Source organism: Diceros bicornis, chromosome 33 (genome assembly GCF_020826845.1).
Source record: "Diceros bicornis minor isolate mBicDic1 chromosome 33, mDicBic1.mat.cur, whole genome shotgun sequence".
NCBI classification, from domain to species: Eukaryota; Metazoa; Chordata; class Mammalia; order Perissodactyla; family Rhinocerotidae; genus Diceros; species Diceros bicornis.
Window position 1 is genome coordinate 30878886 of NC_080772.1, and position 14150 is coordinate 30893035.

Below are 14150 nucleotides of genomic sequence, written 5' to 3' on the forward strand. Positions count from 1 at the left end.
GGCTCCCACTCTCTGAGCCCTGTTCTTTGTTTCCAGAAATAACAAAATCCCTGAAGAGGCGGGAGGAATATTTGGAGGTCCCCACATCAAAGTGGTTCTCCTTAAGAGACCCTAAAAACAAAGGATCCACTGAAGACAGGGCTTCTCAACCGCAGCATGATGGACATTTTGAGCCAGATAATTCTTTGTGGTGGGGGCTGTCCTGTGCATCATGCCATGTGGCATCCTGGGGACCTACCCACTCAATGTCATAGCAGCCCTTCCCTACACCCAGTGGTAACAACCAAAACTGTCTCAAAATCTTCTCCACATGTGGCCAAATGCCCAAAGGGGGGCAAAATTGCCCCAGGTTGAAAACCACTGACTTAAGGCAGGAAGCATCTGATACCTGCTATTGACACTGATTATCTTCAGAAGAAAGAGATTCAGTAGTGAGGGCCATGAGAACTATATTTCTTAAGGCTGTAATTTTCCCATATTTGCCCATGGTGAGAACCTTAGGAGAGAAAAAGCTGAGTCGAGTTATCGTAGCCGAGGCAGCAAGAACAAGAAAGGGGAGGGAACCTGACCCACTCCATTTGGGGAAAGACCCAGAAACCCAGGAGATGAACTGGGCACTGTCAGGGTCATCAGAGAGGAAAAGAAGCAGGCCACGAGGGGAGCCAGACGGCCCTAAGCCAAAACCAAAAGGGGGAATGAGAGCTTGTGACCCAGATCGACCCAGCTGGGCCACCGAGAGCGCTCCTGGGACACAACTCTAAAAGCAGGGCCCTGAACAGTGTTCAACCCCCTGCTCAAGAAGAAGGTCACCGTCCCAAAACTTCACAGAAAGGGTGGAGGAGGAAGAAAAGATCGCAAAGTAGGACACATTAGTATTTTCAAATGCCTCCTCCAGATATTCCTAAACTGATCTTTAAATCTCTTTCATCTTAAAAAAAAAAAAAAAAAAAAAGAGGGAAAAAATCTTCAGTCACTTACTTCAGAGCCACTTGCCCCCCTGCCCAGCCCCGATCGAGGGTAAAACTAGTAACTGGGGCTCACACTCCACCAAAGAGAGACCAGAGGTCAGCCACGGAGAAATGTGGGGATCCCCAGAGAGGAAGTCGCTTCCAGCCTTAAATTTCCTCTGCAGGAAGAAAGAGGTTCTCCATCTCTTCAACTCTGCCCTGATTTTTATTTTGTAAACCACATAATTTGGCTAGACCTTTACAATTACGAAAAACTTTCACAAAGTGATAACCACTTCCCAAAAAGAAGTGAGAAAGAGCAGAAATCAAAAAGGGTCATAAAGCAGAATGAAAAGAGGGACTCTGAGCTCAGGCCTTTCAGTGTGATTTTTTTCAGTGCTTTCGGAGTTTCGAATGTGACAGCATATGTCAGATTTCTAAACGGCTCCTGCTCCTATTTCCTGAAATTACTAGAAATAACCAAAAGTTTTTATAAACCAGGGTGGCACCTTTCTGTACTTTAGAAAATTCTGAAGAGGAAGAGTAAGTCTACATAAATAACATGTGGGAAATCATCCTTGTAGATATTCACAGAATGGGAGAGAAAATGCAACAGAAAACGCTAGCGGGGAGATTACTGTGCTGACCAGAAACCTGCGGGGATGAACCGGAATGTACAGGTCCAGGCGGCACAGAGAGAATCAAGAAACTACCCCTCGAGGCAAAACCCCTGACAAAAGGAAAGGTTACGCTTTGAAAGATTAACCCGTTCTATGATATCTGTTACGAGAGAGGCCGAGACAGTGTGATCAAAACACACAAACGCACTGGCTGGAAAATTGAGAGATGAGCTTGAGGGCCAACCTAGGCTAACTCAGCTTTGTGATGTGGGGACTTCATAACACCTTTCTTGGCCTCAAGGTTCACATCTGTAAAATGAACGGCACTGTGAACTAGTCCTTGCCAGTTTGGTTTCCCTCAGTCGTCCATCCATCCAACCATCTATCATTTGTTGAGCCATAGATGTCAAGCACTATTACAAGTGTTGGGGAAAAAACAGTGACCAAAAAAAGACTAACAGCCCTAATGGAGCTTATATTCCAGATTCTCAAACATTACAAATCAGAGTTTTTTAGACTATGGGCTGTGAAATCCATTTAGCACTACCAAATGAGCATTTAAGAAAGAAAAGCAGCCATTTACAATATGAGAGTACATCACAAAGAGTAAAGAACTCTGCTTCAGCTACTGATATTTGTATGTACAAGGGTTTTTATATAAGGCATTTGGCTGTACCAAACGAGTTTAAAAGTCCCTGATAAAAGACTTCTCTTTGTTCCAGCCACCAGCCCTCATCCTATCCTTCATTCAGACCACTTCTTAGGAACATTCTGCCCACAGATTAAATCTCGTTACTTTCTCATCTGCCCCACGATGGCATTTTGGATAAGTATCAAAGAATATGTTTTTCAGATCAGTGTTCCCAACCTTTCTGAGTAGGATTCCGTCTAACATCAGTCCTTTTTTGTATACGCCTTTTCTGCTGATAAAGAAAATGCATAGTGGCCAAAAGCCACACGAACTTTTAAGTGGATTTATAATGTATCCGTCCTGAGAGCTCCAACATAGAAACACAAGGAGTACAAACACACTGAAGACATAGCCTTCATTCCATCTGCGCCTCATGCTTGATGTTCAAACAGAAGTGCAGGCTTCTTGTGCCCTGAGGGGTCCAGAGCACAGAGACAGTGGTTACTGTTCTAGATCCCCACTTTTATCTGGTCGTTTTAGAATCACCATGTTCTTGCTGGATGACCACTTTTGGTGGTTTGTTTGTTTTAATGCTCTCTCCCCTTACTTTTTTTCAGTTAAAGCAAACTACTAAATCTGAGTGCTAGTGGGTACATGAGTCTGTTTCTAGCTTTTGGTGTTCACTTGCTTTTTTATAATTTTGTTTTTAATCCCATGAGCCCAGACCCCTACGGACTGCTACTAGGAATCAGGAAGATAATTGTTGGAAATTTGCCGAGAGACATGCCCAACCCTACCAACTGCTTTTGTTTTACCAGAAAACATCCAAAGGCAGCAATTACTGCAACTGGGAAGGGGGAAAGGAGGTGAGACAGAGATTGGAGGAGAGTGGCAGAGAACTAAAACAAGCGCCTAAATCCTCCGGCAAATCTCGAACCCTTGCACACTGATCACCAAATCCACCTGAAGTCACGGAACTGCAGCCGGCTGCCATGGCCCCTCGTCACTTAAGCTTTACCTTGTCATCAGCTCTAACTTCCCTGCTGTGTTGCTCTTGAAGCATCTCCTGTGCGTAGGATTTAGAAGTTAGGGTGGAGGATGTCATCCTTTTGGGGGAGGGTCCACTTTATTAAAGAGGTCCACGGTGGACAGGGAAGGACAGCAAAGGAGAGGGCTTCCTGGCAATCCGACTCCCCAGCAGACATCCAGCTGCTGCCCACCAGTCCGCAACTCTAGAGACCCACTCTAACCTGTGATTTTCAACATTTCTCCCTTCCTGGAAATCCGAACTACACCCCACAGGTGGTTACGACTGCAACCAGTGGTTCGAGGGCTGTGGCTTCAGCACGCCACTCGATCATCACACACATACAACCTAAAATACCTACAATACCTACAACCAGGTTTCATGCTGTCTCCTTTACCATTTGTTCTGATATTACCCACTTTTTAAGCTTAAAAAGAGCACAATGGGACCTATTCTTCTTTAATAAGGAAAAAATTCACATCTAGGAAAACCTGCTACGTCTCTGGCAAGTTACAGAGGAGGTCCTTTCACCGTCTCCCGGCGTTAGCCACTCAACGAGGAGGCTGGCCTGGGTGACGGCTGCGGCCGCTTCCCGCTCTGTGCTGCCTTGTGCTGGTAAACTAGGACCCTCCCTGACGGCAACTCCCGCCTTCAGAACAAACTCACACTGGCGCATAGGAAGGAACGACTGCTTCCAAAGGCACGGCAACTTGGAGGTTTTCTTTTTTAAAAATCTCTTGCCTAGGCATTGCTCTCAGTATTCTAGAACAAAATCCAGGACCTCTATTAGCAGCACCTTCAATTTAGTCAGTGCTCAGCTGCTTAAGCCTCATTTTAGCAAAGACAAAATCAGGAGGGTCTTCATATAGCACATAGAGGCGACCCGAGCAAAGGCCTTCAGATTCCCCCTTTTTTGTTATTTATCAGCTCCATGAACTCAAAGCGATGAGAAGAACTCGAATGCTCACACAAATAGTACTACCTTTAAAATCTAAGTTCCCGTTTTATAGGTATTCCCAATATTTAATGAGCCATCTCTCTCTCTGCTTGAAATCTGTAACAGCTTTGTCAACTAGTTTCAACACAGCAACATCCCAGTACATCTTTACACCAATAATTTTAAAGCCAAGTAAACCCCAAGTTGTGCCCAGGTCTTATTACAGCAAAGGCAACTTTAGAAAGTTAGTAGTTACCAAATTTCTGAAGAGTGGGTGATCCGGGTGGAGACGAGTTTCCACTAGGAGACAAGTAAAGATAGTTTTTGTTCACTCCTGTATTAAAATCAAACGGGGACTCGTAGTCCTCATAGAAATCCATGTCTCTACAGTCCATTCAAGGCAAACACAGAACACATGGCTTTATAACCGCCTGATAGTTGTCAGTTGAGTGCAGCCGCTCTGAGCATATCCCGCGCAACCTCACTGAAGAAATCAAGTCCAGGGTTCAGAGAGCCTGGCTTCCTGGCCCAGGTGCAGCATTTCCTTCTGAAGCCTTCACATCCTCCAACCAGCAGGCCTGTTTAATCAATGACTTATCCCGAGCAACTTAGGAAGGGCCCTGTTCACCACCTGCTGTTAACTTTGGTCAAACAAGGACCAACCTGGGCAGGGGAGAGGAGCTTTCTTTGGTCAACAAAGGAGGGCCAGGTTCTGCAAAGTTGCCCAGATGGACAAACAGTGCAAGCAAACGTCAGACACTGGCAGAAACACAAGAAACTACAGTTTATTTTTTTTTAAACTGGTCAGCTGACCACAACTACACCAGGCCAACTTAATCTTCTAGGACAGGGAAGGATTACCAGTCGGTAATCTCCAGCAAATGCCATCTGGGTGATTCTTTTTCCACCGTGGATTACAGCAGAGTTCTGAAACCAAGTTCTCTGGTTCCGATCAGCTGTCTAAGTATAACCTGGTACAGAAAGAAAGCTCTATTTCCATTAGTACTTTATCTAAAGTAGCGTCTGGCTGAGTGTAACAAAAATTTCAGACTTTTCTTTCTTTATTTCCTTTCTTTTCGTGCCCTTTCCTTTCCTTTTCTGGAAAGACGGTGTTTGAGTTACATGTACTGCGGAGGGAAGAACCAGCTCTGAAGATAAACCTCCCAGGTGTTCCTGTGCCTTCTTTGTTGAAGGCCACGCCTCTGCGGGTGCCGCCATAATCTGGCAGGCAAACACACAGGGAAACCGCCTTTCCTTTTACAGCGTGCCCTGCAGAGTGGCTGAGCCCCAGGGAGCTTGTAAAACAAAATTTCTAAGTCACCAGATTCATTTCCTTTGACACCAGACCCTAAGCAGACCCTTCCCACACCAACTCTGGCCTCTGCTCAGGTGACAGCCCCTGCAGTTCCTACTGCTTCTGCAGGCATGGCCCATCTGATATTAAGGAGCTAAAAATAAAAGCGACCCCTCCCTTAGATGGACAACCATGTCACTGCATAACAAAAAAAGGCCATGTCCTACCTTTTCAAATCTACCTGCTAAAAAGGGAACTCAATATACTCTCCCTGGATTGGAAACCAACACGAAAACTAAAATATTTTAAGCATTAGCAAACAATCTGTCTAGTGTATAAAATACACGTGTACCAAGATAATCTATATTCATCTCAACTTCCAATTCGTTTTCTATTTTTTTCTATCAGTCTCATGTTCTACTCTATTGTTGGTAAGTCTTTATCTTATTTAAGTTTTTAAAAAGGTTATTTTTAACAAAAAAAAAATCAATCTGCCATTTTTCTCCTGAAAGACAGCAAAATTTGGACAACTATGAATGCTATTCATTCTATATTTAGAAATAGAATACATGGCTTTTTTATTATTATTCTTGGAAAGAATGAGCTGTCTGGTTTCTTGAAATCCATGGTATCTCTTATCTCGATGGGAGAGACAACCTAGTTATGTCGCTGGATCAGAGTGTGGTTAATGGGGTCCCTGGCTCTCTCAATACTCGCTGTATTTGGTCACTAAATAACTAGTAGATAAAACATTTCTCCATACTCCTTCTTCCTCCTAGAGCCACAAGTATTAGAAGGTGTTACTGAATGTTCAAAAAATCACGTTGAAGCCCTAACGCCCAGTGTGACGGTATTAGGTGGGACCATTGGGAGGCGATTAGGTTCAGATGAGGCCATGAGGGTGGGGCCCCATGATGGGATTAGGGTCGTAGTAATAAGAGGAAGAGAACTAGCTGGAGCTCTCTCACCACCACGTGAGGACACAAGACAACAGCATCTGCCAACCAGGAAGAGGGCTCTCACCAGGAATCAATCAACCGGCACCTTGATCTTGGACTTCCCAGCCTCAAGAACCGTGAGAAATAAATGTCTGTTGCGATAAGCCACCCAGCCTACAGCAATTTATTATAGTAGCCTGAACTGACTACGACAGATGATAATTAGTACTGACACACATACAACGCAAGCCACAGCCACCTCCACACTTCTCACTAGCCCCAAAACCCCCAAGTCCTTGATCTTCGGTGTTGGCATCCATGCTACACCCTCTGCCTGAAATGCTGCCTTTTTTCTGTTTGCTCAAGTCATTCATCCTTCAAGACTCAGGCGGAAATGCCACCCCTTCTCAGAAGTACTCCCAGTTTGTCCCCACCCTTCTCCCAGCTCTCGACCGCAGCAGCAGCACGCAGAATCTGGTGCCCGCTGCCAGTCCCTCTGAGCCTCTACACCCTCCCCTTCAGGGCAGGCACTGTGTTCTCTCTTGTGACGCTACCCTGAAGTTTGGGCTCTAATCAATGTGGAATGAAGAAAGCAAAGAATGGCTCATGGAGACAGTACATGCCTTATTTACAAATATGAGGATTTAGAATGTAAGTGATGTCTTCAAGTTTTACTCTACCTGTTAGGTACAATCTCGGGACTGTTATGGAACATCCTGCCTCTCTGAACCAGCTGTAGTTCTCCAGTCAGATCCTAGTCAAGACATTCTAGCATGTGGGAAAACTGAGAGCAGAAGACCACAGGTGGGAAAAGCATGGCATACGTTAACAGAATAGCAAAAATTCACTTGACTCAAGATTCACGTACCAAGTAGAAGGGAGTTGTAAGATAGAAAAAATGGAAATGTAGCTTGGGGACAGACCACTAAAGACCTTGAATGACACTTTTATACTTAATGTAACATGCGAAAAAACTCCAGGAAGGTGTTTGAGCCAGGTAGAGACCGGAGAAGTTTTATAAAGATGACTCTAGAAATGGTGTATAGGATGCACTCTAGGTAGAAAGAGGCTAAAAGAGAGGGGACTCAGAAAGAGTCTCCTGCTACAGTCAGACAAGAGAGAGGAAAGCCTTTGTATCAGTGGCAGTTCTTTTCATTTCCTGCTGCGGGCTATTGGCCAGAAGAAGGAAAAACCAGGTAGGATTTGGCTCCGTCCTGCTAGACTTTCCACACGAGTGTTCCAAAAGTACTTCAAAATCAACATGCACAAGACCAAATTCACCAGTTCTCCTCATGAGCTTCCTATCTCTAAATGCGCCATCCTGAGTCACTGAGGCCTGACCTCAGAGGAATTATTTCCAAGTATTCCTGCTCTATAAGGAGGGACCACCGAGAGCTGTTCTTCCAACCGCACAGTGTGCCTTTCTCATCCTTTCCCTCTTTTCCTTTGTCATTGGCCACACCCTACTTCGGACCTACCTGGAATGTTCTGGTAGAGACCCACCCAAGAGAGTCTGGCAGACGTCTGCTGTTGCCTATCTAGCACCCTCTTTTCCTTGAGGAATTCCTGTTCACCTGCTCCATGGAGTTCCGGGGGAGTCTACCACAGTTCCCACCTGTTCCCTGGCTTCAGATCTGACCCATGCAGACACCTAGTTCTCTTGTTCACAGGCACTGGCCCAAGGGTAGACATCTGACCCAAACAGCACACCACAGGCCTTCCCTGATGTTCACCTGGTGAGTAATGGGAGAAGGTGACTCTCTGCAACCTGAGCTGTTGGCTGCCAGTTTGGAGGGGCCGGGGGCTCCTTCTCTCTCCATGCCAACAGGCAAGAGAGCCAGAGCTGAGACTGGGGAGGGAGAGACGGAGAGATGGAGACAGGTAAGGGTGGAGAAGCAGCCCCTGAGCCCCTCCATCCAGCCACCCTGGTCTTCCCAGTTAATAACAAATAAATTCCTGGGGCCGGCCCCGTGGCTTAGCCGTTAAGTGCGTGCGCTCCGCTACTGGCAGCCCAGGTTCGGATCCCGGGCGTGCACTGACACACTGCTTCTCCAGCCATGCTGAGGCCGCGTCCCACATGCAGCAACTAGAAGGATGTGCAGCTATGACATACAACTATCTACTGGGGCTTTAGGGGAAAAAAACCAAAAAACAAAAACAAATAAATTCCTACTCTGCTTCACTTATGGTCGCAGTTGGATTCTATCATTTCAACAGAAAGTCTTACAATACCTACTTTCCAACCATTTCCCACTGGCACCCTACCAGTTTCAGCCAATGTGATTTTCCTGTTTCTTGAACACATCTTAAACTTGGCCTAGACAATTTTCTCGAACTAGAGTCTCTTTTCCCTATATTTTTACCTGTCAAATTCCTACCCGTTTATCAAGCTCAACTTAGTCACATATGAATGGTATACATAGAAAGGATGTTCATTTTAGAGCTATCTACCATGGAGAAAATAAACGATACAAATGCCTACTAAAAGTGGATTATTTAAATGCTAAATAGAACATTCATATAATAGAAAATTATGCAAACATTAACATGACGATGTAGAAATGTATATATTTTATAGGGAACAATATTCTTTTTTTTTTTTTTTTTGGTGAGGAAGATAAGCCCTGAGCTAACATCTGTTGCCAATCCTCCTCTTTTTGCTGAGGAAGACTGGCCCTGAGCTAACATCCGTGCCCATCTTCCTCTACTTCATATGTGGGATGCCGCCACAGCATGGCTTGATAAGCGGCGCATTAAGTCCGCGCCCAGGGTCCGAACCTGCAAACCCTGGGCTGCCAAAGCGGAGCACACGAACTTAACCACTACACCACCGGGCCGGCCCCAGGAAGGATATTCTTGATACATTCAGTAAACGAAGCAGGTTCCAAAACTGTTTGTACTGTATCATCCATAACTGCGTGATAACTGAAGAGAGATCAACCAAAAGAAAGAAAATGGGCAGAAGGCAAAATCCATGGGAAAAGTGCTTATGCATACAGAGCCAGCAGAGGGAGCCCATGGGCAGCTCAGAAGTCAACTGAGTCCAGCCAGGAAAGTGCACACCACAGAGCAAAAACCCATTAGATGACTCATGTTATTGCAAATGGAAACGGACTAAGTAAGATGACTGTAAAGAATATTAAGTTTCTACCTGCTTATTGACACATCGCTCAAATATGTCTGGGTAGGTGCTCCCTAATTTTAAAAGATTTTTAAGGAACAGTCTGATGTAAAAGCTATACAACACATAGAAAAATCTACTTGGGGAGGCCTTGAAGGGCACACAGACAGATGATGTGACTACCCAACAGAAGAGGCAGGGCACTGATATCAGACACTGTGGACATGTCACAATGACACAGCAGCCAGCTGGAAGAGGCTCTAATCAATGTAGAATGAATTGGCTACATACAGGACAATTTGGCCACCAACATAATTAAGGACAGCAGTGGACCAGAAATCATTGAAAACAGGAATCCAAGAGTCCACATGTGATGGTTAATTTTATGTGTCAATTTGACTGGGCCACGAAATGCCCAGACACTTGGTTAAACATTATTCTAGTTGTGTCTGTGAGGGTGTTTGTGGATGAGATTAACATTTGAATCAGCAGACTGAGTCAAGCAGATCGCCCTCTCCAATGTGGGTGGGCCTCAACCAATCTGTTGAAGGCCTGAATAAAACAAACTGCTGAGAAGGGAGAATTTACTGTCTCTGCCTGTTTTTGAGCTGGGACATTGGTCTTCTGCCTTTGGACTTGGACGCAGACTGAAATTGACACCATCAGCTCTCCTGTTTCTCAGGCCTTCAGACTTGCACTGGAACTTCCACCATCAGCTCTGCTGGGTCTCCAGCTTGTGACTGCAGATCTTTGTTTGGGCTTCTCAGCCTCAGTAAGCACATGAGCCAATTCCTTATAATAAATCTCTTATTTATAGGATATAGATATAGACACAGATATAGACAGATACAGATATAGATATATATATCCTATTGGTCCATTTCTCTAGAGAAGCCATACTAACACACCATATAAATAATAAACTTTTCTGTTAGCACCCTCAAGTTGATTCCGACCCCTAGCAACCCTGTGTGCAGCAGAGCAGAACCCTGCCCAGTTTTTTTGTGCCATCCTCTCACCTTCTAGCACAATATCAAACAATGCTCTGCTGCTGTTCATAAGGTTTTCATGGCCAATTTTTTCGGAAGTGGGTGGCCAGGTCCTTCTTCAAATAATAAATAGATAAATAAACTAAAAGCAAGAAAGAAGACTTACAGAAGAATGCCATGGCAACCATCACTGTAAAGATTCAGGCAACAATCATCAATGGTTGCTAAATTTAGGGAGAAATTTTAATAAGAAGCAGGAAATATACACGGTCTCCCCATAGACTAATTAGGTGTTGGAAGGGAAAATACAGTAACAACACAGTGGAGAAACTAAACACCACCTTTACTGGATGATCAAAATTGCCATCACCCAGTGAGAGACAGGCACACATGTGTCTTCAAATGTGATACCCTGATACCCACGTAGCATTCAAGCTAAGAAGGTAGAACCTGAGTCTTATCACGAGGAAACAGACAAATCCAAAACGAGAAAGCTTCTATTTTTTTAAACGGAGAGGAAACTGCATTCTTCAAAAATGTTGATGTCAAGAAAAGCTGTGAAAATGATCCACATTAAAGGTGACTAAAAAGACATGACAACTAAAGATCACACTCAATCCTAGATTGGGTCCTGAACAAAACAGAAAAAAGAAATTCCATAAAGGACATTATTGGGTCACTTAAAAAAACTGAAATACAATGGCAGATTAGATCAAAATATTGTATCAATATCAAATTTACCTAAGTTGAAAAATGTATTGTGGATATAAGAGAATATCCTTCTTCTTAGGAAATACAAACTAAAGGATTTAAGGGCAAAGGGCTATGATGTACACAACTTCCTCCTAAATGGCTCAGAAAATTAAATACTATGTGTGTGCGAGAATGATAGAGCAGACGGGCTAAAATGTTAACAGCGGGTGAATGATCTGGTAGAGGATGCAAGTGATGTTTGTACTATTCTTATTCCTGCAACCTTTCTGTCAATTTGAAAAAGGTTTTTGTAAAAATGTCTGAGAACAACTCTCAGATTAAGCAGCCTTGAGGGAGCTGGAGCAGAAAGGACCAGACCCTCTTTCACGGCAATATGGGGGGAGGTGGCATAATGGGCCTGAGTTACAGTCACAGATTAGATACACAGGCCATCCTGGTTCCTGGCCACTTCTGAGAGCTGAAAGGATTCTCTCCACCTTCCACCAAAGGAACACCTGGCGGACCCTCCACGGTAAAAGGAGTCTCACCATCGCATGCTTTGCTGGCCACATGTTCCCTGAGGAAAGCCGGGAGGACCCTGTTCTACAGTCAGGATGAGAGAGCAGGGAGCTGAGGGGTTAATGAACACCACCTTCATTTTCCCTCTAGTGCCACATAAGTAATCCTTGACTCAAAAACACAAAAAAAGTACCATGAACCAGGCACAAAAAAAAGTGCTTAGTTTTTTTTTGTTGTTGTTGTTTTTTAATTTTTATTTATTTATTTTTCCCCCAAAGCCCCAGTAGATAGTTGCATGTCATAGCTGCACATCCTTCTAGTTGCTGTATGTGGGACGCGGCCTCAGCATGGCCGGACAAGCGGTGCATCGGTGCGCGCCCGGGATCCGAACCTGGGCCGCCAGCAGCGGAGCGCGCGCACTTAACCGCCAAGCCACGGGGCCGGCCCAAAAGTGCTTAGTTTTAAATACGAAATTCAACTTAAAATCTCAAGGGCAGATGCTCCATTATTTACATACTTTCTCAAGTAAGCCTCAAAACCTCTGTGAGGTCAACACACCATGACTGTCCCCATTTTTCAGATGGGAAACAAAACGAAGACAGTTTCTGTAAACACCCATACTGACATAAAGCTAGTAGGCGCAGGAGCCGGAATTCGAAACCAGGTGGTCTGCCTCCAAGGCCTGTGTCCTCTCCGCAGCAGGAGAAAGCTGGACTGCAGTTCAGAACCAGGTGAGGAGGCAGGACGTCACACATAAATCGCCTGAGGACCTACTTACAGTGCAGAGTCTGCATCGCTAACAGGCTCCAGGCAGTGGGAGGCTGCTGGTGCTGGACCACACCTGGCGTAACAAAGTGATGGAGTACCTGGGATGGCAGGCTGGCGAGTGTCAAGAAGACTTTTATAACAATACTACCATTACTCATTAGCATTTATTTCATCCTTACAGCAATACAGGGTTAGTAATGTTATCTCCAATTGCCAGAAGAGTAAATGTGAGGAACTGAGAAACGAAGGACAGAGCCCCAAGTCTCACGGCAGCAACCCTCCTCACACGGCGTCTAGGCAATGGGGAGCCACGTCAAGTTATCAGCAATGGCAGGCAGATGCTCAGAGCTGTGCTTCAGAAAGATCACTCCGGCCTCCGTATAAAGTGGGATTACAGAGGGGAGATGGGAAGTCAGTGCAACTATGAGCAGAACCAGGGGTTTAACAGACTGAATTGTGTCCCCTCCCGAAGTTCATATGTTGAAGCCCTAGTCCCCATTGTGATTGTATTTTGGATATAGGGCCTTTAAGGAGGTAATTAAGGTTAAATAAGGTAACGAGGTGGGGCCCTAATCCAACAGCAGTGGTGTCTTTATAAGAAGAGGATGAGACACCAGGGAAGCACATGCACAGGGGAAAGGCCGTGTACACAGCAAGAAGGCAGCCGTCTGTAAGCCCAGAGGAGAGGCCTCACCAGAAACCAACCCTGCTGGCACCTTGATCTTGGACTTCCAGCCCCTAGAACTGTGAGAAAATACATTTCTGTTGTTTAAGGCCCCCAGTCTGTGGTATCCTGTTACGGCAGCCTGAGTGGACTAAGACAAAGAGTGCACTCCAGGGAACAACAGTGGGAACAGAAAAGCAAAGACATATTGCAAGACACCACAGGGGAAGCATCAACAGATCCAGGAGCGCAACTGGATGACTGGGGTGCAGGGCTAAAAAGAGCAAACCATAACTGTGATTCCCCAGCAGGAGTTGAGACAGTTGGTAACAGCATTAAGGTAGTGACAAAAGTGGGGTGAAGGAACGAGGGAGAGGAGAGACTTTAGACAACCAGAGAATGAATCCCATTTTGGCAGATTTGGTTTATAGTGCTCAGGAGATTTCCAAATGTAAATGGCCAGCCAGCAGTTAGAAATTAAACTCTGGGGCTCAGAAAAAGGTTAGAGCCAAGATACCAATGTTGGAAACCCCGAGACCATCAAGGAAAAGCCCAAAGAGAAGACAAGTTCTATGAAAAAAAGAAGAAAAAAAGGCAGTGAATACCTACAAGTAGACGCAGGCCAAAGGGCCTGTCAAGAGACAGCAAATGCCCTATGATGATGAGGAGGAGGACAATAATTATGACTCATCCCTAAGGAACCCTGACTATGTGCCAGCCACTCTTCTATACGCTTCACACCAACCTATGGGGTAGGTTCTTGCACTAACCCCTTTCACAGATGAGGAAACGGGCACACAGAAGTTAAGTAACCTGCCCCAGGCACATAGCCAGTAGGTGGTGAAGCTTTGAAACCTTGGTGGGTTCAAATCCGGGCAGTCTGGCTCAAGTGCTCACAAGAAGCAAAAAGCATGGAAGAAAACCCTGAGTGACCAATATCACAGGAACAATGGGAGGAGAGAGAGCGGAAACGACCAAATGCTACAGAGACTTAAAAAGAAG

The 14150-nt window shown here is 45.1% G+C and overlaps 1 protein-coding gene across 3 annotated transcripts in view; it reads right to left on the reverse strand.

The window, feature by feature from the left end:
* The window catches only part of TPD52 (tumor protein D52), a 233378-nt gene that overhangs the window by 154337 nt on the left and 64891 nt on the right, over positions 1-14150 (reverse strand). For 2 of the 3 annotated variants that reach the window (XM_058528932.1, XM_058528930.1), the window contains exon 1: positions 4419-4572. The exons of the other annotated variant lie outside the window; for it this stretch is intronic. In XM_058528932.1, coding sequence (XP_058384915.1) covers positions 4419-4557 — 139 coding nt within the window. In that variant the 5' untranslated portion in view covers positions 4558-4572. Of the gene's footprint in view, positions 1-4418; positions 4573-14150 lie in introns of those variants that run through there. 3 annotated transcript variants of the gene reach the window in all.